Source organism: Anas platyrhynchos, chromosome 1 (genome assembly GCF_047663525.1).
Source record: "Anas platyrhynchos isolate ZD024472 breed Pekin duck chromosome 1, IASCAAS_PekinDuck_T2T, whole genome shotgun sequence".
Taxonomy (NCBI): domain Eukaryota; kingdom Metazoa; phylum Chordata; class Aves; order Anseriformes; family Anatidae; genus Anas; species Anas platyrhynchos.
The window spans coordinates 59,363,585-59,387,637 of NC_092587.1; the positions used below are offsets into that span (position 1 = coordinate 59,363,585).

General features: G+C 42.6%; 1 protein-coding gene across 6 annotated transcripts in view; it reads right to left on the reverse strand.

Moving 5' to 3' along the window:
- The window catches only part of TBXAS1 (thromboxane A synthase 1), a 242,938-nt gene extending 220,937 nt beyond the window's left edge, over positions 1-22,001 (reverse strand). The window contains exons 1-3 of one of the 6 annotated variants that reach the window (XM_021273728.4): positions 21,827-22,000; positions 11,803-12,098; positions 9,113-9,313 (exon numbers count right to left, since the gene is read on the reverse strand). In XM_021273728.4, coding sequence (XP_021129403.4) covers positions 9,113-9,210 — 98 coding nt within the window. In that variant the 5' untranslated portion in view covers positions 9,211-9,313; positions 11,803-12,098; positions 21,827-22,000. Of the gene's footprint in view, positions 1-9,112; positions 9,314-11,459; positions 11,570-11,713; positions 12,099-21,081; positions 21,209-21,826 lie in introns of those variants that run through there. The other 5 variants (XM_021273727.4, XM_005021523.6, XM_072038662.1 and 2 more) reach the window with 5 other exon arrangements.
- Positions 22,002-24,053: the final 2,052 nt, after the last annotated feature.

A 24,053-nucleotide genomic window follows, 5' to 3' on the forward strand; every position in this document is an offset into this window, starting at 1 on the left:
CAGAAATGTAACTGCTGTGCATTGTATCCAAAATATGAAAAATTACCTCAAGTCTAAACATTTCTGGTAGACAAAGTTTAAAATACTATTCTTCTGAACTCCAAAGACCTCAAGGTTTGTTATCATAGCTAGGAAGAGTTAACATAAAACTGTGGATCATTTATCTTTGTACTACCTATTCTTGGCTCTTAAGAGGAGATGAGAGCAGGCCAGATATACCTCACATAACTTTTAGAGACATAAAACAATCCAGGATAGTGGTGCTTTACTCACTGCAATATACGGTCCCTGAGGGTGTTCAAGGAAAGTTTGGACGTAGTGCTTAGGGACATGGTTTAGTGGGTGACATTGGTGGTAGGGGGATGCTTGGACCAGATGATCTTGGAGGTCTCTTCCAACCTTAATGATTCTATCCTTACATAGATGTTCACCTTCCATGAAGCCTATATTGAGATCTCTTGGAGACATTGCTGTACCTCAACCCATGATGTGTATTTCAGAGATTTGTTAAAGTCTTTGGAGAACACGCAAACGACATTGATATTTTAAGAGTTGGAAGAGGGCCCTTGCAGTCCTGACCACCATTTCTTCTCTCACTCTTTTCCTCCTGCTAGCATGCAACATACTTAGCTGTTCCTTCCTCTCCCAGGGTGGCTATATTTCATGTCTTTCCCACATTTCAAACCACGTGCCTCCACAACCTCTTCATCTTGTTATAGCTCTACTGAGAGGGTGTTTACATAAAAGCTCTTTGGAGCTTTTTGGACGAGAAACCACAAACATACATGCACAGATTACATCAGATTTATTGCTACTGAATAACTTAAAAGAATACTCTGGGTTACAGGTTCAAAACTCTGCCAATAGTTCCCATCCAAGAGTGTTCAAACAGAAGGAGCTTGTGATCCTATAGTTACCAATTACACATCTCTTCTGAAGTCCATTGCCTTTTCGTCCTTCCCTCAACTGCCAACAAGTATCACAAGGTTTCTGTCAGCTGAAAGGAACTATTATTTCCAAGGAAGTAGACTTTGCCTGCACAAGCATATAGCCACTGACCCCATGCCCTCCTGCTCCCAACATATATCTCAGTTGAGTTCCTTTACTCCAGCCTCAACTTTCCCAAACATGCTTGGCCTCAATCTGTAATAGCCCCTTCCACTTAATGTGGAGTCATATCCTTCTGTTCCCAGCCCTTTGTTCCTGTCCTTCTCCAGTCATTGCTGGACACATTTAGCTTCATTTCCTATTAAACAACAACCACCACCAAACCAATATACATTTTTGCCCTTTTCACCTGTTTATTGCTTCCTTAGAAAACTATCCCAGACCAACTGTATACATCCTTCAGAGCCATTGAAAGGGCTAGCCATGGAAGAAACTATATGGACAATCTCCCATATGTTAGATAGCCCCTGCATTAAAATTCTCAGATCCCTGTTGACCTGCAATGTTACTTCAGCCATAGAAAATGCATGTAAAATGAACAAACAGAGTTTAAAAGAAATGGTCACCAGTTTACACAATGGCCCATAAAGAAAGGGAATGAAGAAATTGACATTGAACATCATTTTCTCAAACTCATTCACCATTTCTGTGAAATTGAAATAAATGCACTTCCAGACCCAAACCAGAAAATACTTCAACCTTTTTCTGCTGGTGAATTATCAGCAGTTAGCACACAGTGAGCTCACCGAACAGTAAACTTTGTTTTCAGTGGGGAAGACACACAAAAAACAAACCTAGGGAGATAACGGGAAAAAAAAAAAAATCTAAGGGATTCAGGTATGTCATGGGAAGCCGTTAATTATAATGTCTCAATAAAATATGTCAACATTATATTTTAAAATGGTTCTCAGGCAGCTCCATTAAATACTGTATAAAACTTCCCTAAAGAGGAGCAAGACACAGCAGTCAAAGGCGTTAGTTAACAGTGAGCCAGCATTGAGGACAACACAGACCCAACACTGTCATTGATGAAACCTGATGGAAAGACAAAATGAAACAAAGAATAGTAGGCAGCTTTCTTTTAAAGAGAAATCAGGTGCCCCAAGAGACCTCTCTGAGTCTCAATTCACTGCACAGACACAGCAAGAGACTGCCTCTGCGCAACGGGATGGAGTGCCCCATTGCTCAAGCAGCCAGAGCCTTCTCGCTAAGGTAGATTTTTCATTGCCTTCTTTCCTCCTTTAATTTCAATCCTGTTTGGTGCACCAAGGACAGTGTGTTAAGCTCCTCATGTTCCTCATACAGTCAGTAGATGGAGGCAGGAGTTCCCAGAAGTCAGTGCCGAGCACCGAAAAGTACATTGTGAGGTGTCTGCATATTGCCAAGATAAACAAACCAACCTGCCCCAAGCTAAACAGCAGATCAGAAGCTAAACCCAACGTGCTAGTCCAGGAGAGCTAAACAAAACACCAGAGAAGACTCCCAGGCGGGAGCTGCCTGGTGGAGAGGCCAGAGTAATTGCACAGTCCCTTGCCAGTCTCTCCTGTCTACGTAACCCACTCGAGATCAGACCCAGTCCATTTCAGCCCTGCAGGAGGGGAAAGCAGAAATGGGACTGCTTAAAGGCTGGATCCAGCTCCTGTCACCCAGTGGCATTTGCATGCATCAGCTAACCTCACAGCACTCACTGGTTATGCTCCAGTGGATGCTAGATCTGGATACGATGTCAGAAGAGAGAGAGGTGAATATACTTGTTTCATGAGAAGAAGCTAACTTATCCTTGTAGGTATACCTTAGCCTACAATTAACACTATAATCTCCCTGCACTAAAATCCAATTGTGCTTAAGGGATGAGGAATGAAAGTGTTTGGGGAAAAGCAAAGACCATGAGGAGTATATAGGCTGGAGACTGATGCCTTTACACATGTGTTAGGGTAAAGTACCTTTAAAAAAAAAAAAAAAAAAGGAAAAAAACGGCACAACCAACAAGCACTTGAGGACCTTCGAATAAACACTACTGGCACTACTGGTCATGCAACCCCTAATTTTTATTTTTTATTTTTTAAATGAACATGAGAGGTCTCTGAGAGTTGTAATGAAGAGCAGGCAAGCAAGCAAAAACCAAATTTCCCAGCACTAAAGGCTGAACCACCTTTAACAGGATAACAGCGGTGTTACAACTCAGCCCCTGAGGGAACCCCAAAGAATAAAGCTGAAGATACAACTGCAGTTCTGGAAGACTGTTTTACCTCTCCCCCAAAATAGAGAACTTTGTTTACTTAAAAGCAGCATAATCAGGGCAGCGAGTGAACCTCATTCTGGATGATCAAATCTACCTTGTTTTCAAAGGAAGAAAGCATTTAGTCATTTGTGGTATGGCACTTCTCCAAATTATAATTTAGCAGCTTATGCTGCTCCTTCTCAGGCTCACCTAGAGATGATTTAGCTGGAAGAGGAGGCCGTATATTGCACAGCTGTGGGATCAAATTATGTTTGACGCGTTAGTGGGAATTCCAGATTTGCTTGATGTAAAGCTGCGTGACAAAGACCATTCGGAATCTGTTAGCTTTTTCTGTCATCAACAGCAGTTTGCTGATGTTTCCTGTTGAGTCAGATCCTTCTAGCTTCCATAATGGGCCATTTGAATAAAGGGGGGCAGAATGACTTCCACTGACATAATGGCCATTTTAGGAAAAAATAAAAAAGCTGGGGTTAACAGAATATTAAAAAACAAACAAACAAACAAACAAAAAAACAACAACAACAAAAAACACTTCCCTGCCTTCTTCCCCTGTGAACCTAATGTAATGCTGGAATCAAGGCAAAATGAGAAACTACCAAGCTGTAATAGTGTAATAGGGAAAGACCCTGCTCCTTCTCAGGCTCACCCAGAGACACTTGATTTAGCTAAAAGAGAAGGAATCACAGCCTGATAGCCTAAACCTGAAGTCAGCCACTGCTGTGGGAGGGATGCACAAGATGAAAAGAGTTCAGCAGGCAGAGACTGGTGAAAGTGCAGCCGGAGCCCAGCTGCAGCCCAGGAGCACCAGCCCCTGAGCACTCGCTGTCTGCAAAGCCCTGCTTTCTGACAGCAGGTGAAACAAGCTTGCTTAAACATCTGAGGAGTAGGATGCCTCTCTGAACCTCTCAAGTCAATGAGCCTGACATGAGAGCAGAGCAATACATCATTACGGGTGTGTGTTGGTGCTCCATATCCAGGCTTCGGTTTTCAGACACAGCGGACCTTATAGCACTGTGCCTTTGATGGCTTTAGAGAGAGCTGGAATAGTCTGGGCATACCCACCCACAACCGCTGCTTCTTTCTGAACGGATCCAGGTTTTGTACAGCCTGATGATGGATCTGTCTGGAAGCTATATAAGGATGTGCCAGAGAGAATGACCTCCTCAGCCTAGGCTTGCACTCAAACCATAATCACAGCATAAGCATAGAGATGTATTTGATCTCAGTTTTGCCTAACTCAAGCCCAAACAACAAGGTTCTGCAAAACCTGAGCAGAGTTTTATTTGGAGACAGATATACCTAAGCTTTCTCTTTCATAGTGCTTTCCCAAACCACAGATGTGAAGTAATGCCAAACAAGCAATAGCGTTGAAGTCACCTGTATCAAGATACTACTGTCCTGAAATTAACTTGGAACTTCTAAAGTGGCCTACTACAGATACAGTATCAGCCAGTTAACTCTAACCCATTCTCTCCCATGTGCAAGTATCAGCTGCATTTAAGTGTATGCAAATGTCCAGGCTTAAGGACAGATTTAAAAAAGAAGGCTTAGTTTTCATTCTTGTTGATCAGTGGCAGCAAATGCTTTGGGTCAGGATTGACTTGTTATGCAGTGCATGGACAGTGTCTCGACCCAGGGCAACCCAAGTCTCTCACTGTCTAAGTATTTCTGTTACACAAGTGATCATAAAATTACTTCAATGTAAAAATGGCATCTTTCTGAACAATTTAGCTTTTCAGAAACAGACAAGGACATTAATGGTATATATTTTGCTATGTTTGAAAGCATGCAATTAGACGTGTATCTTACAAACATAAACAAACACCTCCCATCCAACCTCCAAGTTTTTGAAAAAAAACAGGTTTGTTTAGACAAGGGCTTGATAATCCAGTTTGAACACAGGTATCTGAATGCTGTGACAGCTTCTTCATAATGCTAAGCTTATGGTACATTAAACTTTAAAGCAAGATAAACTCCTGCTTTCATTTTATCAAACATCTCCCCAGACAGCAAAAAGAAAGGCACAAAACAATGTTTGCAGCTACAACTAAGCATGGGATACCCAACTCAGCATACACTTGAAAGGAAAATGAACAGTATGTTGCAAAAATATACCTCTGTACTTTTCAGTACAGTGGATACAGTCAATTGGTCTAATATCATTAGGATTTGTAAATGTTAACCCCATTCCTACCTTAAGTGTTTGTTTTTATTTCATGCCTGAAAAAGAACCCTGAGATTCAGAGATTAAACAAATAGAGAGAGCAGTCCTTGGAATTGAGAAAGGAATTGCTTTTAGAAGAAACTGATCCAATAATCACTTTGGTTAGTAGATATCATAGAGGGTGGGAACAACATACACATGAGGGTTTTTTGTTGTTGTTTTTGTTTTAGTTTGATTTTTAGTTTGTTTTTAAGAGCACTCAGTGTTGTGTCTCTGGTATTACCAGGCTTTATGTACTCAGCCATATACCACCTTTTTGTTCTCAGTAAAGCAGTAAAATTTCATTGTCTACCACAATAGTAAGGAAGTGGCAACTGCCATTGAAGAATCCATGGTATGAGATCTACAGGAAAAGACTTGGAGCCATGGATAGCAAGTAGTAAATATGAGGAGGGAAGTGGACAACTAAGTCCTTCATAAGTGGAGGGCAGCAGGCAGACCTGAGCACATTAGTTACATTAACAGAAGACAGAAAAAGCAGCTTCATGTTTGCTCACCCTGTTCTAAATCCAAAGAGATTGTGTACCCAAAAGCTTCTGTTCTCTCCACTCCCAAAATTAGATCGGCTGACTTAAAAAGCCTCTCCCTATAGCAGATTTAAGGCCATATGGAGGATAAACACAGCTTACAGTCACCGAATTCAGGCTGACACAATACACTACCAGAATCATGTTCATATTTCACTGCTGATGGTATGTAAGAAATCAGGTGTGCAATTAGAGGATATTTTAAAAAGAATCATTGATAATATGAATTGTACCATAAAAAACAGTCTAAGGAATGACCTAAGCATCCAGGTTTCCTCTCAAGACCTGTATCTTCTCCAGAAGTTTATTTTTAAACCGCTACAGCCTCTCCTCCCTTTCCCAACCAACCCTTGCTTCTCCCCCCATTTCATATGACCTCACCTTACGCAGAAATGTGAAGAGATTGGTCTTATCACAACTTAGCAAGATATCACCTGTCAGCTGAACTGTGATAAATCACAGCTGGCCTTACAATGCACACACTAGCAGCTACAGAGGCTTAGCTGATGGGCAGCAACTCAAGGGTGTCATTTGAACCACAGAGTACCACCCATCCACAAAAATCATGCTAAGGAAATAGCTCAATAACATGGCAGTTGACAACACCATGGTAAATCTAACGCACACTAGAATTGTAACAACTCACTTTTCTACCTACAACTGCCTTTTGTTTAGCCTGTAAGCCTTTTAAAGCAAAAAAAGGTGGACAAATTGCCTTGTCTTTGTACTTACAAAACATTAGACACAAAACCCTGATCAATCAGAAGTTACTCTCATAACAAACTTTACAACAGCAAATATTAATTCCTCCCTTCCCTTTCTGAAAAGTCACAATGCTGGCAGAAAAAGGCAAGGAAAAAAAAAAAAAAGAGGGATTCAGAAGTTATTAAAATATGAGAGTAAGGCTTAGAATAAGGAACTTGAGCAGTTATTACTTTATTACTACTTCTGACATAGGTAACACTTGTGTTCTCTAACTCCTAGAAGAGACACACAATTCTGCATGCAATATGATTGTAATAAGAAAAATTTCTAGAATAAGGGACCTGCCTTTCTATTAGCAACCCCTTACATACTCTTTAAATAATTCCTTGAACCCAAGGTTTCAGCTGAGAACAAAGGAGGCTATGCGCATGAGTTGGTTTTAACTCATTCGCTTAAATAGAGCTGCAATATAAAACAAGTTTTATACAAAATAGAATCTTATATGAATAGACTGACAGGTTTGAAAAACAAGCACTACACTTGTAGATATGCTTCAAGCCACTAACTTTATGTGTTCAGTCATTGCATTTTACTGAAATAAATGGATCTGAATAGCTTGGTTAACCAGGCAAACCTACCAATAAGCCCAGGTATGTTGCCCAAGATGCTTCACTACAAGTTTAAGAAGCAATGCCAGCTTCTCATTGGAAGAGTGGCCTAAAGGCAGCCGTATTTAATAAAGTATCCTAAAACCAACTTGCACCTGCAGATCAATAAGATCAGTTAGCAATAACCACTGACAGGTAAAGGTATAAAAAAATTCTCCTCATAAAACTCTAGCTTCCTTTACTTGATACCTTCACAGAACTCGTCTTCAGCCAGGAAAGGAGAAACTCTGAATGACATATTTCTACTGTAAGGCAACTTCCCACCTCACTCCTAAATTGGACTTTCTGCAAATTATATGGCACATACTCAATTCAGCAGTTGACTGTCCACAGCCAGGAGTCTGGTTAAGTTTGATTTCAGTCTGCCATTAGATCCAGCTTTGTTTATGTCAAGACCAGATTCTGCACAGAGCTCCCATGTCTTCATTCCAGTAGGAAGAACAGCCGTCCTAAAAATGAGCCCTAAAGCGAGGCTCTGGAGAAGCGTACACCAGAACACACAGTACATTTGCACAGAACAGTTCTGTTTCTTCACAGACCTCGGCACATCTTGACATTTACTACTGAGGAGCATCAGGCTCTCCCAGCCACCTCACAGGCTGCCAGAGCTCACCAGCCCATGTGCTGCATTTCTGAACTGTGCCTCTGCCTCTGGCCTCTCTCCCACCACTTTAAGCTTACACACATCCACAGGTCAGCAGTTAAACAGTGTGGATTTAATGAAAGATGTACCCTTGCCATTTTTTTTCCCCAAATAAAGTTCAAAGTCAGTGTAACTGACTTTTGTGATTATTTGAGCCAGAGTTTTGAGCAGATCTTATTAAGAAAGCAGGCTCATCTACCTACCTGATATGGCAATGCACATCAAATAGAGGCTTGACTTGACTCTTTTTTAATCTCTCTAGACTCTCCCTTAACGCACAAGCTGAACAAAGTTTGACAGGATCAAAGAATAAAGAAACATGAACAGAACTGATCCACCACTTACACTGCTACAACAATTGTGCTGAACTCATGGTGCCACCATTATTTTCTTTGAGTTTAGCTTTGGGTTTTATTATGAGGTTCTTTTCCTGCCACTCTCCCTAAAACCTTTTCTCAAACACACATGCAAATGAGGAAAAAAAATATATATTTTTTTTCTCCTGACTGGAAAGCAGGATTTGAAAAGGCATTCAAGTAAAACCAGACAGAAAAGCATTCCCAGATCAGCCAATTTAATTTCCAAAATAAATTATCTGGACAGGGCAGTATTCTTCCCTCCCCATTTCAGCATGCTTACTGTGCCTACCAGTAGGGCTGCTGTTATTCTGATTTGTATCTATTACTCAGTGTGGAAAGAACAAGAGAAGAAATTCAAGCAGCAGTTAAAGTGCCTATAAACCTAAGCCAAGAAAACTGGCAAGTGACAACTGTGCAGCATAGTACAAAGAGTCCAACGAGACCTTGCAACGAGTACTGTTTCTTTCTGACCAGCACCAATGCTCCTGCTGCCTGAAGAAATTAACAAGAAACCAACAGTAGTAAGTTCTTAATTTTGATGACAACTTTTGTTAGCAAGTTTGTTTGTAAAACACTTAAGGCAGAACATTGCAAGGAGACAGAACTCTCTAAAAAGCAACATGATTTTTGTGAGCATTCATTTCAACCTCTGCTCCCAAACCTCCTCACCCTCCACATCCCTTCCAGCCAATTATCATCCAATTTCACCTTGAGAATAGAAGGACTCCGTAGATGCTGGGGGAACTTCGGCAGGCTTTGTGTGTGACGCACGGCCCATATCACTGTTATCACTTACCAGTACAGCAGAACCACGAAGACCGCCAGCAAAGCCAGAGTGAGCGTTGTACTGTTCATTTCTGTGGAGGAGAATGCCAGGAGATCTACGAGCTCCATCTTCCTCTGCTACAGTGCCAGCCTTGAGTGGTATGAGTGTGTGTGTGCAGGGGAAGGTCTCCTCAAGAGCTGATAAAGCCTTCCACAGCTATATGAATGACATCTGCAACAAAAACAGGAACCAAGAGAGAGAAATACATCAAGTCAAGCACCAACTGCAAACCTTTCCTGTTCTCATCGACTGCACACTCAGAGAGAAAACTTGAAGGTTTACTGAATGGGTAATACGTAGTAATTCCCCCCCTCCCTCTTGCTGACCGTCATGCCAGTAAATATTTACATATCCACTGCTTAAGACATCAGTGCGGTCAAATAGGTTCTTAGACATCAAGTGTGGGAGACTGGGGAAAATGTGGGGAAAAAGAAAGAGGGGAGGAGAGCGTGACCATGATACAGATTGCGGAAGAAGAATATAAGACTTGTCAGTGGTGCCCAAAGGATACAAAGAGTGGCATTCTGTGAAGTAGCAAAACCAGAGCATTTCTGCAATAGACAATTTCATTAGCGCTAAATCTCCAAACTCGTTATACTTTAAAAAAACGGAAGACAATAAACTTTAAATTTTCACAACTAAAAGGAGGAACTAGGGAAAAGCTCTTCCAATGCTACTACTACAAGACTCATATAGAAAGAGAAAGTAATGAGCACAAAACCCAACTGCAGCACCGGGCATGTAAGTCAGGTCAGCCGCACTAGTCGATTCACACGTGCAGCACTGTTTGACCAGCTCCTCTCAGGTTCACAGGTACTACAGCACATTTTCCTGGCTCAATGCTGTGCCTCCTTTGGAGGTACCATTAACCAGCCTCTCTGGAGATACAGTACAGGAGTAACCAGAGTGTCTCTAGTATCAAGGTTAACATAAACATAGACATTGAAGCAGGTCTATGAGAGAAGACCATCAGCCTGTCACGCACAAAGTTAATACCAGTATAAAAAATATTCCAGATTGCAACATGAACTGCTGCAGCTTGGGGTAAACACTTGCCCATGACAAAATTCCGTGAAACTACGCAGTATATTGTTTGTTACTTACGAAGATATAAATACCCATATATGCACTGCAGCCTTCCCACATATTCCGTACAGCCTGTTTGAAAGTTAAGGAAACTAAAACTACTCCAAAAACCTAGGTTTGTGAATTACATGGTAACCTTGAAAAACAGTCTGCAACATCTGATTCCCATAACACACCAGATGAAGAGCAGTTTCTTCTCATACAACCCCAAGATAATAGCTTAGATTTAATGTGCAAGGCTCCTCCAATATCACTGTATTACATTTCCTGCTCTTATCAGAGAAGTTAATAATATAGGTATCAAAAAAGTAAAGTCTCTAACACAATGGAGTTTAATTTTAAGAAGATTTGGCTCTACTCTAACTGAATCACTGCTATTTTGGTTCTCTGGGCTTCACAACTGCATTAATTCTCTTCCAGCCTCAGATCCTTGCAGAATAAGTAAAAGGTGGTAACCAGCTCGTCAGCTCCACAGAATAGCACAGCAAATCACAGAAAACCTTGCTTACTGTATTAACATTGCTATTGCTATTCTGGGTCAATAACAGCTCTGCCAGTTTGCGGCTGCCAAGTTCTCCAAGAACATTTGCAACAAGATTCAAGACCAGTGACGCAAGGAATTAATCAGTGGGCACAGGCCAATCCCAACCAGCAACTGATCCTGTGGGACTTTAAGAAAGAAAATAATTTTTAAAAGTCAAATAACTATATGCATTAAAGTCTCTTCAAAAAAAAAAAAAAAAAGAAAAAAAAGAAAGAAAACCAACCACCACAAATGTAGAAGCTAAAAAATAATATTCCCGTTTCACTGTGCTTTCATTTACTTGGCTTTTTAATTAAAGGTCATATTTATCTGCATACAGAAGACTGATACTCTCCTATTCAAGACTGTGGTTGAATTCCTATTAAGTTCAGCAAACACAGAGCCAAGTACAGACCTTGCTTATTTTTTTAAGAATTACACTGGAGACTTGTCCCAGTCACACTGGGAGGTAGGTGGGATGAGCAATTCTTAAACACACACATTGTGAAAGAAACCAGGCTCTCACATCAGCATCCAGTTTGGAAGAGAACACATAATCAAGCACCCAACAACAACCATTGTCATTTACTGCTGTTGATGTTTGGGGTTTATTTTTAATCCTCAGCACCTGTTTCTTACTAGAGGATTTTAACACGGCACCTCTAGCCATTAAGAACGGTGGCATGTAGCATTATTTCCAAAACCTACCTGGAATACTCGTCACTGCAGACCCACATGTTTGCAGTTACCATCCCATAGTTAAGTACTTCAGCTGCATAGAGAGTCAGAAAAATCCATAAAATACTTAGCGGGACAGGGGAAACGAATCAGGGATGTAGGCAGCAATAAAAACAGACTATCTATCAGTCCTACTTCCAGTGTCCCCTCTTTCTTTACAGGTCATTTACATAAGAAATGCCATTCTTATTAACGAGCTAATAGCACAAATATTTTTCACCAACCTCCCAGCTGTTTTTATGGAGACACATTGAGCAGGCTGATTATAAGGATATTAAGGAACTGCGGAGACACACACGAAGTCCTCACTAACCGCATGCTGAAGGAAGCCAGAGATAAGCAGAAGTGGAAGTAGTCTTTTCCTGTCCATCTCCTATGAGTCAGCAGCACTATCTGCATTTGCTTTCACATGGCTTCTTTCGAGATAATATCGACCAAGGTTCACAGCTCCTTGATGTGGTGTCATCAGAGCTCTTCTCTTCTGCAGCAATGAAAGTCCATGGATTTTCACCTCATTCAAGGCAAACTTATGCTCAAGATACCCATCCATCCTTTCTTCCCCAGCACTGCCATAACCGCAGACTTGGAGCTCCCCAGTGAAAGTCAGTCCTACAAGACAGAAGCAGCTCTGGCTGTTCAGGATTGAACTTCAGCTTGCACACATGTTCACAGCAGTAAATATTAAAAAGGGAAGTGCATTAGTGCATTCAAAGTATGAGCAGCTGAAGTGCTCCTCAACTGATAAAGGAAAAAAAAAAAGCATCTAGAAAACCCAGGTTTTCCAGTAAGCATTCATACATTAAATTCCTGTCCATTCTAATTCCAGGAATAATTTTTATAAATGCTCTTCCAAAACAATGCATTTCAACTTCAAAATTAATACAGGCATGGCAGTGAGCCTCAGCAATGCTTGACGTAAACAAATTATCACTCAGACAAGAAATATAGAGCTTATTAAAAAAGCAGGATTATAGGCCTTCTCAGAAGACCTAAATCATGTTAAGGATTTTGACCAGTCTTCAAAGCATATCAAATGGAAAATGTACTTTCATTTATTTCACAGGCTAATGGCTAACCAGCTAGACTAACCACGAGCTCTTGCTAACGACCAAATTCAAATCCTCTCATGCTATTCTACTTCATCTGTTTTAGGTCTATAATAGTCTAATTAAGGCTGAACCACACCAACTTTACCATAGATGAAGGAAGTCCAGAAAGGTGTTAAGCTTAAATTTTATAGCAGTTTCTCTCTACAGAAATTTGTCGCATAGTCCTCAGATCAAGGAAGTCTGTTACACAGACAGCTTAGCCACAAAATACTGCAAATGAAATACCACAGAACAGCTTAAAAAACATGAGATTAATCAGAGACCAGTTTACATATAAGCTTTAACAAAGCCCATGTACAAAACTGTATAAGTATATATGATATTAATTTAAAGACAAAAACCTTTCCAAAGCAAAAATGAATTCTTAACCTTTTTTAAGGTAGACCAATCAAAAAGATCAAAGGTACATTTCTCAGCGTTTTTTGTATATATTTAAAATGACCTTAATAGCCAAAGTACTGAGAATATTAATGTGTTAGAGCAGAGGGATTTACATCTGGCTTGCATGACTCCATTATTGCTATCCAGGCTTAAGGACTGACCAAGCAGATTAATCAGGTGGTCTTAACCTCCCACATGAGAAACGATGACAAACTACTCAATGGACAGACCACCGAGGCATCAGAGTCCACTTATAAAGATCCTGCTCTGCATTCAAAAAAGACAAGAGCACTGAAAGGACACCGCGGACTCATGGAAGATTCTTGAACCACCTTGAATAAAATCGCTCCAATGAACTGGATCTCCAAAAGGCCTACACTGCAAGTGTGAAACCACGCTGAGGAAGCCACTTTCATGACGCTTCCTACCGAGAAACATAGAGACAGACTTTTATACTTAAATTGTTTCCCAAAGTCAGAACCTGGCTATGTTAACTTAACTGCTTCTCAGAAAACAGGAACCCAACTTAAAATTCTAGGAAAGCTGAAATGCAACCTTGCACTTTACTAACAAATTTAAGCTTAGACGACTAAAAGTTTTGGTACTTCAAACTCAGTCAATATCACAGGGGCTAAAAAACTCATTATGCTAACTAAATGTAGTGCCACTGCACTAAGTCCTCTCTAAAGCAACAAGCTGTGAGATATCCTAGTTATTTCAAAGAACTCCACTTAGAAATAGCACAGATTTTGTGGTCAAAAGGAATGACAGTTTCTTCCTCTTGCTGTGAGAGTTTGGAATGAGTTTCTAAAATAAAGTTACCTTTGCTAATAGTGACATTAAGGTCTTGCAGCCCCAGTGAAATTTCAGAGAAAGCAGAAATTAATGTAACATCTGCTGCCCATGTCCAAGCATTTCTAAGCAAATTGACATTATTAAATAATCTCTAACTTGTTTATATTTCTATAGTTTGCTTTAGAAACATTGATTGATTCAAGCAATCCTATAATTTCATTACCCTATAAAGTTGACTGCAGATAAGTAAGGATTTATGTTCATGAATCAATAGTTCCACGCTGATAGCAAAAGCCAAAGCACCCTGCCTAGACTAGTCTTGTAGTAGCACAAAGCCACATTAAGTTTGCCTTCGTAACAATATCGTGATAAGAATCAGTAAGTTGTAATTCCTTGTATGAAGTTCGGTTTTTAAACACCAAGAAAAATGTCTAACTTTCTACGACTGAAAAGCTACTTCAGATAGCAAACTCAAGGCTTGAATTCTCCAAGCTGCGTTTTAGTGCTGAACCACAGATCGAAAGAATGTGAAAAACTTAACAGAAGCACTGTGTTCTATAATTTAATTAACTAAATCGTGCTTATCAACTTCTCTTTCACCCACTAGCCCGTGGAATCGACACCAAAACATACAAAGCCCAGTCCTTTTCTGTGCTTTGCAGATAGGAAGATACAAAACACTGGTTTTCTCCAATTAATGGAAACACTTTGAGAGCTCAATGTGCTCTGTAGCTACTACATCCCCCACCTTACCTCTCCAGTTTGCAGTTCAATAATTTTATTACGGAATCCTTTCAATAGGATACAAAGAGATTTCTTTAGAGAAAGATTACATGCAGCCTCCTTAAAAGGGGGCAGCAGCTTTGGAGGCAATTAGCCTCAACGTTGCACTGCTCTGCACAACCTGGCTCCTGAATTGCCAGCTGGAGAAATCCCGGCCGTCGCATCCTTCTAGTCATCCTAACAGAAGGAAAGAGAGTGCAAAAACAAATAGCATGGACTAGGGGAAGAACAGCAGCTGTGAAGAGGCAGGTCTGAGAGTGCTGTCCCAGGGCTGCTGCAGGGGGACCACCGCCACCATCTGCCCTGTGTTCTGCTTGGGAAAAGGACAAGTCATCTGGGTGCTTGTGTTGCTCGCTATCTCTCTCTAAAGCACCAGAGTTTAGGAGACAGGAGGGGAGCAGAGGACAACCTCCACCTTGACCAGCCCGTACCAACGGGTGCAGCCCCACAAAGCTGAACACAGCAGGAAGGCCCACCAAGGGCCCCAGCACACCAATGACCCCAGCACACCGAGGGCTGAGCCAGGACTTGGGGGCCACACAGGGGTCTAGTCAGGGGCAAAAAGGGCTAGAAAGGGGGTTGCAACATTTGCCCAATCTAGGGGACAGGGCTGGAGACAGGCTTTCTTTGTTGTAGGGCCATGGTCCACACAGGAAGGAGGGCTGGAAATGAGCATACCTCCAGCTGGCCTCAGGAAGAGCTGAACCCCCAGGTCTGAATTTCAGTGGGGCTCCTGTGCAGGAGGTGATGGGGTTGGTGGGGGAGCCTCAGGTAAAGCCACTGAGGATTATTAAGACCTACGAGTGGCCTCAGGGAATTGGCAGGCTCGGTACTAAGGCCTGGAACAGGTGAAAAGATAATGACAGGCACAATGACTTTCTTTTATTTAAAAGAATACATTCACTAATAGTGCGCCTTTATCAATACCTTGTCAGAGCTCAAAATAACAAAAAGGGGAATGTATCAAAAGTCTCAAAAACCTTGAATCTCAGATGAGGAAAGCAACCATTCTTCACCCTAGGTCTGCCACTATTTTTTCAAATAGCATGTGCTTGTAGAAGAAGCCCCACAAATGTGAACAGAGAGTATTCCCATGGGTTAAGGCCTTCAAGCTGACTAAGAGTGGTAGAATCAAGTCCCAGCTGGGAACTGCAGACAGTATCAGCTCTGCCTGTGTGCATTATCTCTCACTGTCTAACATCAGAGTGATTGGATGCAATTAACCCTCTGAGATGAATAAGAAAGCAAAATGAAAGAGCAAAAGAATGTACAATGGATTAGACGATATGAACATAACAAAAAAAGGCCAGGCATTACAATTCAGGCACTACCACCAGCTAGTCTCACCGCAGAAGAGGAGGTAAACTGGCACAAAGGAAAAAGAAAGGTCAAATCAAGCAAGTCAGACTAATGCTATTGCCACCGTAATGGTTTTCAAACTTCAAGAAGCCCAGAAGCTATTAGTCTACATCCACCTGTAGAAAGGAAATACAACTAAGCAACTGCAAACAGACTCAGCCTGACAGTTCAAAGCAATCACTAAGGACAACCCCAGTTCTTCAGCATCTCTTTAGCAGTATCCACAGAGCCTCTCCTGCAGGCTGCAAAAACAGCTGTTCATGGGGAACAGGAACTTCTCCAGCAGAACACACGCTGCAGGGTTTGGTAATTCTGCTCTGGCTTTTGTAGACAGGCAGAGGGAGCTTGCTGTCCTGTTGCCTCTCTTGCTTTTGAAGATGTTCCCCATGGTAAAAATTTCAAAATACCAATAACTGTGGTGTGAACAATCCTGTCAGATTATTTTCAGATGGCCCTGATAACACAAAAGGTATGATACACTGGAACACACAGAGCTGTGGCAAGAAGATTGTGTTTGGCAATAATAATAAAGCAATATAAAGAACATTGAAAAGCTTTGACTTTTGCCCCATATCCAGGGGATATTCTCTACCTAAATTCATGCATCACATGATGAATGATTCTTGGTAGATCATGCCCAATATTCCCAAAGGCCTTCTTACCCATATGAAGGGAGCACAAACAACTAACATACAAATCGCAGCCCCTTAAATACTACAGAAGGGCAAATGTAAGATACAGATGTTTTTACTCTAGTTCAGCCTTTTGTATCCTCCCATTCTTTGCTTTTTTTTTTTTACTGCAGGCCTTTCTGCTGGCCTCTTGTACACTAATTCACCAAATCAGAACTCCCTTCAGCTCCCTCCCACTCATTCTCAGCAGATATGTTGTAACACACGCATGCATAACTGGTGAGGGGGCAAAAGTAAAAAAAAAAAAAAAAAAAAAAAAAAAAAAAAAAAAGTGAAAAACAAACTTGCACAACAACAAAACCAGCATTTCCAGATTTTCAGTTCTTCCTGCAACTCTTGGCTAAGCTGGTGTTTTTATTGTTTTTGGCTTTGCTAGAGCACTAGTTCTTCATTTGTGCAATTGTGGCAAATACAGGTTTTACTGGGGGCAAAAAGGGTCAAGCCCTCACAGCAAGGAAAACGATGTTCCAAAGCTGTGAAATTCAAAGTATCGGGACTAAAATACTAATTAAGCTATTTTAATTGCTCAATTAAAAAATGCACGATTTTCCCGCAGTCTCATGAATCTAAGAGTGAATTTGTGATTTCTGAATGCTTGAGGTTAGCAGTACTTCCAAAAGGGCATGAACCCAATAAGCTGACCTGTTAGCCATGGGAAGAGAGGTTAAGTGGAAGACTAAGTAAGGTGACATGTGAGTTGAAACAGCAAGAAGAATTTAGTCTCACTAAGATTTCAACCCTGTTGATGCTCATGCTAACTTGCTCCCTCATACTGATGCACAGACAGGATTTGAGCATAAGGTTCACAGTGAGCCCAGCCTCCTACCTCCTTCCTACCTTCTGCTGCCTTCTACCAGCTGGCAGATAAGCCTGGACTTAAACTGCGGCTGGCCTAATGCAGAAAGGACTTAGGTATTCTTCTCAGTTTCACTGTAATACCGAAAAAAAAAAAAAAAAAAAAAAAAAAAAGAACATGGAAAACACCTTTTAGCCATCATACGTTGTCTTTTTACTGGCTGCTGATCAAAGCTAAGGTTCAAACTGGAAAAACCATGGCCCTGTGACAATCTGAGAGGACAGCTTTGTATTCACCAAAGAGCCTAACAAAGTCTTCAAGCTCCAAGGGTTATGTGGTTGTTTTTTTTGGTTTTTTTTGTTTTTTGTTTTTTGTTTTTTTTTTTTTGTTTGTTTGTTGTTTTTTTTTTTAGCAATTCTTAGAAGTTTCTTTCTATTCTGAACATGCTGCTGCTTTCTTTACTTCAGCCAATTAAGTCCAACAAGCTCAAGCGAGCAATTGCAATGATAAATCGGCTCTAGTATGAACACGGCCAGCAGCCCTGGCAACTGTCCACTTTTAACTTCAGCTCTTCTCTCTCACTATCCATTTTTGAAGTGTTCATTTTAAGTCAGACCACCGCTACCTGCCAACGTTGCCCCCTCACCCAGCGCTCACGGTCACCTCACAAAGCAACCGAACTGGCACGGTGGGACATCGGGCCTGGCAGAGCCCTGTAGCTATCAGCCAAATTTAAGCAAGGTGCTAGCTCTGAGAGTCAGACCTGTCAGACACACACGAGCAGCTACCTCCCTGTCCCAGGTATGCAGGAATTGCTGCGTGCAAATAATACCGTGAGATGCTTTTTGCTGAAGTAAAAGCCCCATGCAGATACCCCAGTGGTGTGGGGCACCTCCTGGAGGCCCAGCTCTGCCCGCGGCAGTTCAGGCTACCAACAGCAACCACCCAGGTGCCCTGCAAAGGAGCTGGACTAATTAGGCCAGGGGCAATGGGATGTTATGATGAACTTCAGTTTATTTACCTTACCCTAGTAAGCAGAGTGACACACGAACGCAAGATGGCAGATGGAGTAAGCTGGCTGGAAATGGAGAAATGCCCGGGGTTTCAGGAGGGACCTGTATTTATGCAAGACTAAAAGCTGAGGGCAGAAACAGCAGAGACATACAAGATGAAGGCCTCGCCACACTTTCAATGAGGTACAATATCTGCTGGTCATCCTTGCCTTGATTTCCAAGGCAAGTCTGTGAAGTAGTGAGGCATCACAGGAGGGAGGTGGGTGCTCCTGGGGCCTTGCAGTGCACATGGGGTTTTCACGTCACAGCCAGGAATGATGCGGCTGTAAGTCTGGCAGAGGTAGAGGCACTGCCCTTGTGTGGTGCTCGCAGCTCTCGGGGTGGAGAGCACCAACTCTAGGGGTAAAATATTGTTTTTCTCTTAGTATATGTAACTCCAATTAACCTTATTGGAGCATTGTGGGTACACTGAGAAGATTACACTCCTTAATGTGCAGTTACAGCTGTATTGTAAATGCAACATTACATGTTTTCTATTATGGTTCAAGACCGCTATGCTCTTCAAGACTGTTATAAACCTCAGAAAACAGGGGTTTATAATGGAAACACTGAAACACTCAACTCTAAAAGCCCCGGCAGAGAGGAAATATAGCTATAAATTCAGCTTCTGTTTTCCAGCATATACATTGACAAGGTATGAATAATATGTATTTCTACACTTAGAACAGACATATGTACACATTGCTCAGGGTAACCTTTGCTGTAAAAGTGGAGGATGGAAAGAGCTCAAAGTGAAAAGAGCAACCTTTTGTCTTGTCTTTTACAGAGTCACTACAATTGCAATAATGACATAAAAACAGCAATTGAAATTTAGTAGCCTGTGCACTATGGCTGGATTCTGAATGCCTTTTTTTTTTTTTTAAGGGTGGGTTATATTTTTGCAGCCAGTGAGAAGAAAAGGATACCTCTCCCCCAAGTCCCTTCAGACTCCTTATTTTGAAAAGAATTGGCAATTTGTATACTACTCAAATGACACTGCAAATCACCTCACTACCAATTGCAAGTATATCAGTCCTCTAATACATATTTTTGGTCCCTAGCATCTTAACACAAGCAAGGAGCAAAATTTGGACTAGCAATTACAGGACCTGATAACATAAAAGGACACCAATCTGTTTGGCAAGAGAAAGATGGGCAGGCAACCGTGCTATTATTGGGGCTGTGACATTTGGGAATTTCTTCAGATATTAATAGCAACCACAGAGGTGGGTCAATATAATACCATTAGCCACATCACACTGTTTGACTTCTGATATGTACCGGGAAAGGAAAACAAAACTGACACAATTGCTTTTTGTGCAGCACACTGACGACAGATGCAACAGGGAAATTCATGCCTGTTTTACACATTGCAGGTAGGGCTGGGGGGTTCATGCTTTTTGATGGGGTAACCCTCACCTCCAGAAGGGAGGCAGGAGAGGCACCCACTGCTCAGGGCTCAGTGCAGCAGGATAACCCACTACCATCACCCTCCTCTTCCTCTAGCAGCTGCCCTGCCCTGGGGTTTCGGTGGCACCCTGGCCATGCCTCTGCTCTGGAGACAGAGCTGCTGGTTCTGCAGTGCCCTTGTTACCCAGGTTAAGTTGACACAGGTGGTGTCAGCACATAGGGAAATGCCCGAAATGCAAAGAGGCTGTAGGCAAATATGGTTTTGATATTAGTGCTACTCACGTTTGGGAAAGGTTCTTGAATGTGTATGGGATGCTTTAAGGTTCGGTGCCACTGCCCCAGCAGATTATTTTCTATTACATACACATTAGCAGTGTCTGTTACTGTAAACAGTGAGAATATTGGGTACACCAGAAGCCTGTGAGGTGTATGAAACCCTTCAAGTGAGAAGAAATCCAGGAGCCCTCCCCACTCCAGCAGCTGGATTTTAGGTAATGGCACTTCAGTTTGGCACTTCTTGCCAGTCCCTCTGACATTAGCTACAGCATCCTCATTTTAGATGTATAACCCCTCCTTGTGGGTAAGCATTCAGGAGCACTGTGCTTAATGTTTCTGCCCTCATTTGATTCATGAAGGGCACCTGCTCGTTAGCTGTGTGCTTTCTACCCTTCCATACCACAGCAGCCCATGGGGCAGAGCCCAACCCGCCCAAAAGCCATACCTCCACATCAACCTCAGAGCAGGAGGGGAATTGCCTCATCATCCAGACCTGTTCAGCATTTGGCAGCAGCTGTGGAGATTAATGGCAAGGCTTCTTTATTACCATTAAAAGGGCAACGCAGTTCTCAGCAGAACTGAGAGCTGCCTCTTGCATCTTCCTTTGGGAGGGATCTTCACTAGGACTAACTCCTGTGTGTCTCCACTTCATTTAAACAGTCTTGCAACAGCAGCCTTAACTAAAAACATCCACTCTGCTCCTACAGCATGCCCACTGCCTGCTGTGCAACCCCAGAAGCAGGAGCTATGAGCCCAGTCCCTGTCCACACAATGTATGTTCAACCCTGGAAGGCCCACAGAGCATCCTCGTGCCAAGGATTTCCCAAAACTCTCAAGCAAATTTACTCACAGGTGTAAGGACCAGCAGCAAGGCTGGACCAGTTCCCCAGGAAGCCACCTGTCATAGGACCACCACCAAAATGCTCGGGAGCGTTTTACCTCAAACGTGAAGTACACAAAGCTGCTTCTCCTCCCTGCACTGTCCTGACCGCTGCTCTGTTTCGCTGAGCGGCAGGATGAAACCAAAGCGTTTCCAGGAATTTCTCCTGCTGACCGTGGTGATCTGCGCAGCCTGAGAATGTCAGTTGCCTACTGCTCAGCCACCCTGCAGCAAACAGCAGGAACGCTGGAACAAGGAAATGTGCACAGGCAAATGCTCTCACAGCCGCTTACCCAAAATTTGTGTTTGGCTGTTTCTTTCTAGTTATACATAGGAAGTCAAGATAAAAGGAGAAAAAGGAAAAATACAGGGGAGAAAAAAAAAAAAAAAAAGTGGAATGAGAAAAGCAAGCTTAAATTCAGCAAGAAGTTGGATGTCATAAGACCCTTATTCACTAGATCTCCAGTCCCTGTAGGGAGTGGGATTTCTTCCCCCGCCTTCTTCTAAGGCTGAATGAATATTTATCCCCGCTAACCTTCACCCAGCGGAGCCAGCAGCCGCACTTCCAACCACAGCTGCAGGGGAGAATGGCATCCCTGTGCAGCGGCTCCCACGTGCTAGCACTGCAAACGCTTCCCCGAGCCAACCCAAATAAAGCCGGCTCGCCCAACGGCGTGCCACAAGGGCGAGATGGCAAAACCCAGCGCCCAAAAAACGCACCGCCCGGACAGCCGGCGGGGCAGCGGGATTTACAGCCCCCCTCCTCCTCTTCCAACTCCGCAGCAATCACTGCGGGATCCTTACCTTGACGTGTCTCCCGTGCCTCTTCCAGCGGTTCCTGGTCGGCCTGCGAGCCAGCAGCTGCACTGCACCACCCCGAAGGGAGCGGTGGAGCACGTAGTCATCCTGCCTCGCACCCAGCGGACAGGTGCTTGGAAAGCTGCCCCCGGTGCGGTGGCAGGGCACGGCCCGCGGGACTACAACTCCCAGAAGCCCCCGTGCCTCCCAGCCCTTGCCCCCCTCTTATGCCCCTCGCCACGCACTGTGGGGGTTGTAGTTCCTTGGGGCGTGCAGTGCCCCTCGCTCCGTTCCCTTGCTGGGTGCGTGGCTGCGTGGGGAAAGGGAGCAGGCACTCTGACACCTATAAATATCTTTATTTTAAACACATATATACACATATGCACACAAAAGCAAGTATTTTTTGTCTACAGTAAGGGGAAAATGGGAAGTTTGTCTACCTTTTTTTTTTTTTTGATTTTGGTTTGCTGGGAAGGGAAGGGGAAAAGGAGTGAAAACACGATCGTAAGCAAGTATTGCCAAATAACTTGCAAAATCAGATGGGAAAAACTCAAACGTTCCCATACGCTAATTAGTTAATGACTGGCCTCAAGCCTTCAAACGTGCCCGTACTTAACTGTATCCTCCACTGAAGTGAATGCAATTGAATCTCATACTCCAGTTGTTCCAGAAACTCGAGGCCTCTAGAAATTATAAGCATGGCTTAGTAATGGTGAGATTTTAGAAGTAATTAAGGGCTTATCCACAGTGGGAGTTGCTGCACAGAAGCCTCGCTTGCGTAACTCCCCTCCCCTGTGCTGGACATGTATTTCGCACTCAGGCTGCTTTATTCTGCATTTGTTTGCACCATTTGGGCTTTCAGCTCGCAAGTTACCTTTGCCTGAATTGACAGACTTGTGCAAGGTGAGCCTAAACTGCATGTTCTATTTTAGTGTGTGTCTGAGCCTTTTTTTAGGCAATTCTCTCCAAAGCTAGGTATTTCTTTTGAAGACTGGAAGTGAACTTTCTCACACAATCTCTGCTGTCCTCAATTTGAGAGATCTATAGGAACACTAAATGCCCTGAGACCCACAAAAAAAAACCTTTGGAAGCATGGCCCTATTTGCATGAGTAGGATCAAAGTATTTGTTTTTCTTATTCCGAGAGGAGGGCTGTGCAGAGGGGAGAATGCTCTCCTTTCAAAGCAAAATATCCTCTCAGTAATTACTCCTTGCGCACAGCAAGTTTTAATGATACTTTGTGGAGAGCATACATAAAACTTATAATCTGTCCAGAGTATAGTCCAAGCTTTAAAGTTTTGCCCAAGTTTTATTAATTGCACATGCATCAAAAATGTGAATAACTTTAATGCACGACCAGCCAGAAAAGCTCTTCCAAGACCAGTAGTTATTAAGCTCATGGATATATAAACAGCTTTCCATTATCGGAGGTAAAGAGGAGGAGAAGAAAGGGTTGTTTTCCTAGATAATGGAAAATAATAATACAGGAGTGATGCAGGAGGTCGTACCACCCAGACAGGTGGTACGCAGGAAGACCTCTTAGCTTCCACACAGCACCACACGGCTGGCTCTGTGCAGTTGTATGGCGATGTTCCCACACCAAGAAGACGTCCCAGAGCCCGGGACGTGATGCAGAGGCACACAAGGAGTCCTGCCAGAAGTGCAGAGGACCCACAGTGCTCCTGGACCCATACACAAGCCATGGCTTGTGGTGCTGAGACCACGCAGGGCTGGTGGGTGGCCGCAGGATGTCTTCGCTCCAGCCAAGCCACCAAACTACTGCTGGAGTCCTCCTGGCCCAGGGAAGGGTTTAGCTGCATGGCAAGGCGCTGCATCTCATCTTGTACTTCCAGAACAAGCTGGCACCACACGAACGGCAGCCTTAGTCCATAACCTCAATAAGCCTTCCAGGATGATTAAGATTCTACAGTATGCGACTCTTAAAAGTAAGGTTTCATAGACTTGGTAGAAATATGTGAGTTCTGACCTGGCACTTTTCATTCTAATTTTTCTGAATAATCTTTTTTAATGCGGGTTTAGAAAAGAGGAAGAAAAAAAAAAAAGAGTATGTTCTTTTGACTTCAGTTCAAGTTCAATTGATACAAAAATCTATTAATCATTGGCATGCAATTTACATTGAGAATGTATAAAAGCAGAGACATAGAAAAGCCGGGATGGATCACTTCCTAAGATCCTGTCTCATTAAGGGTGGAGCTACATTTATTTTCTTTTTT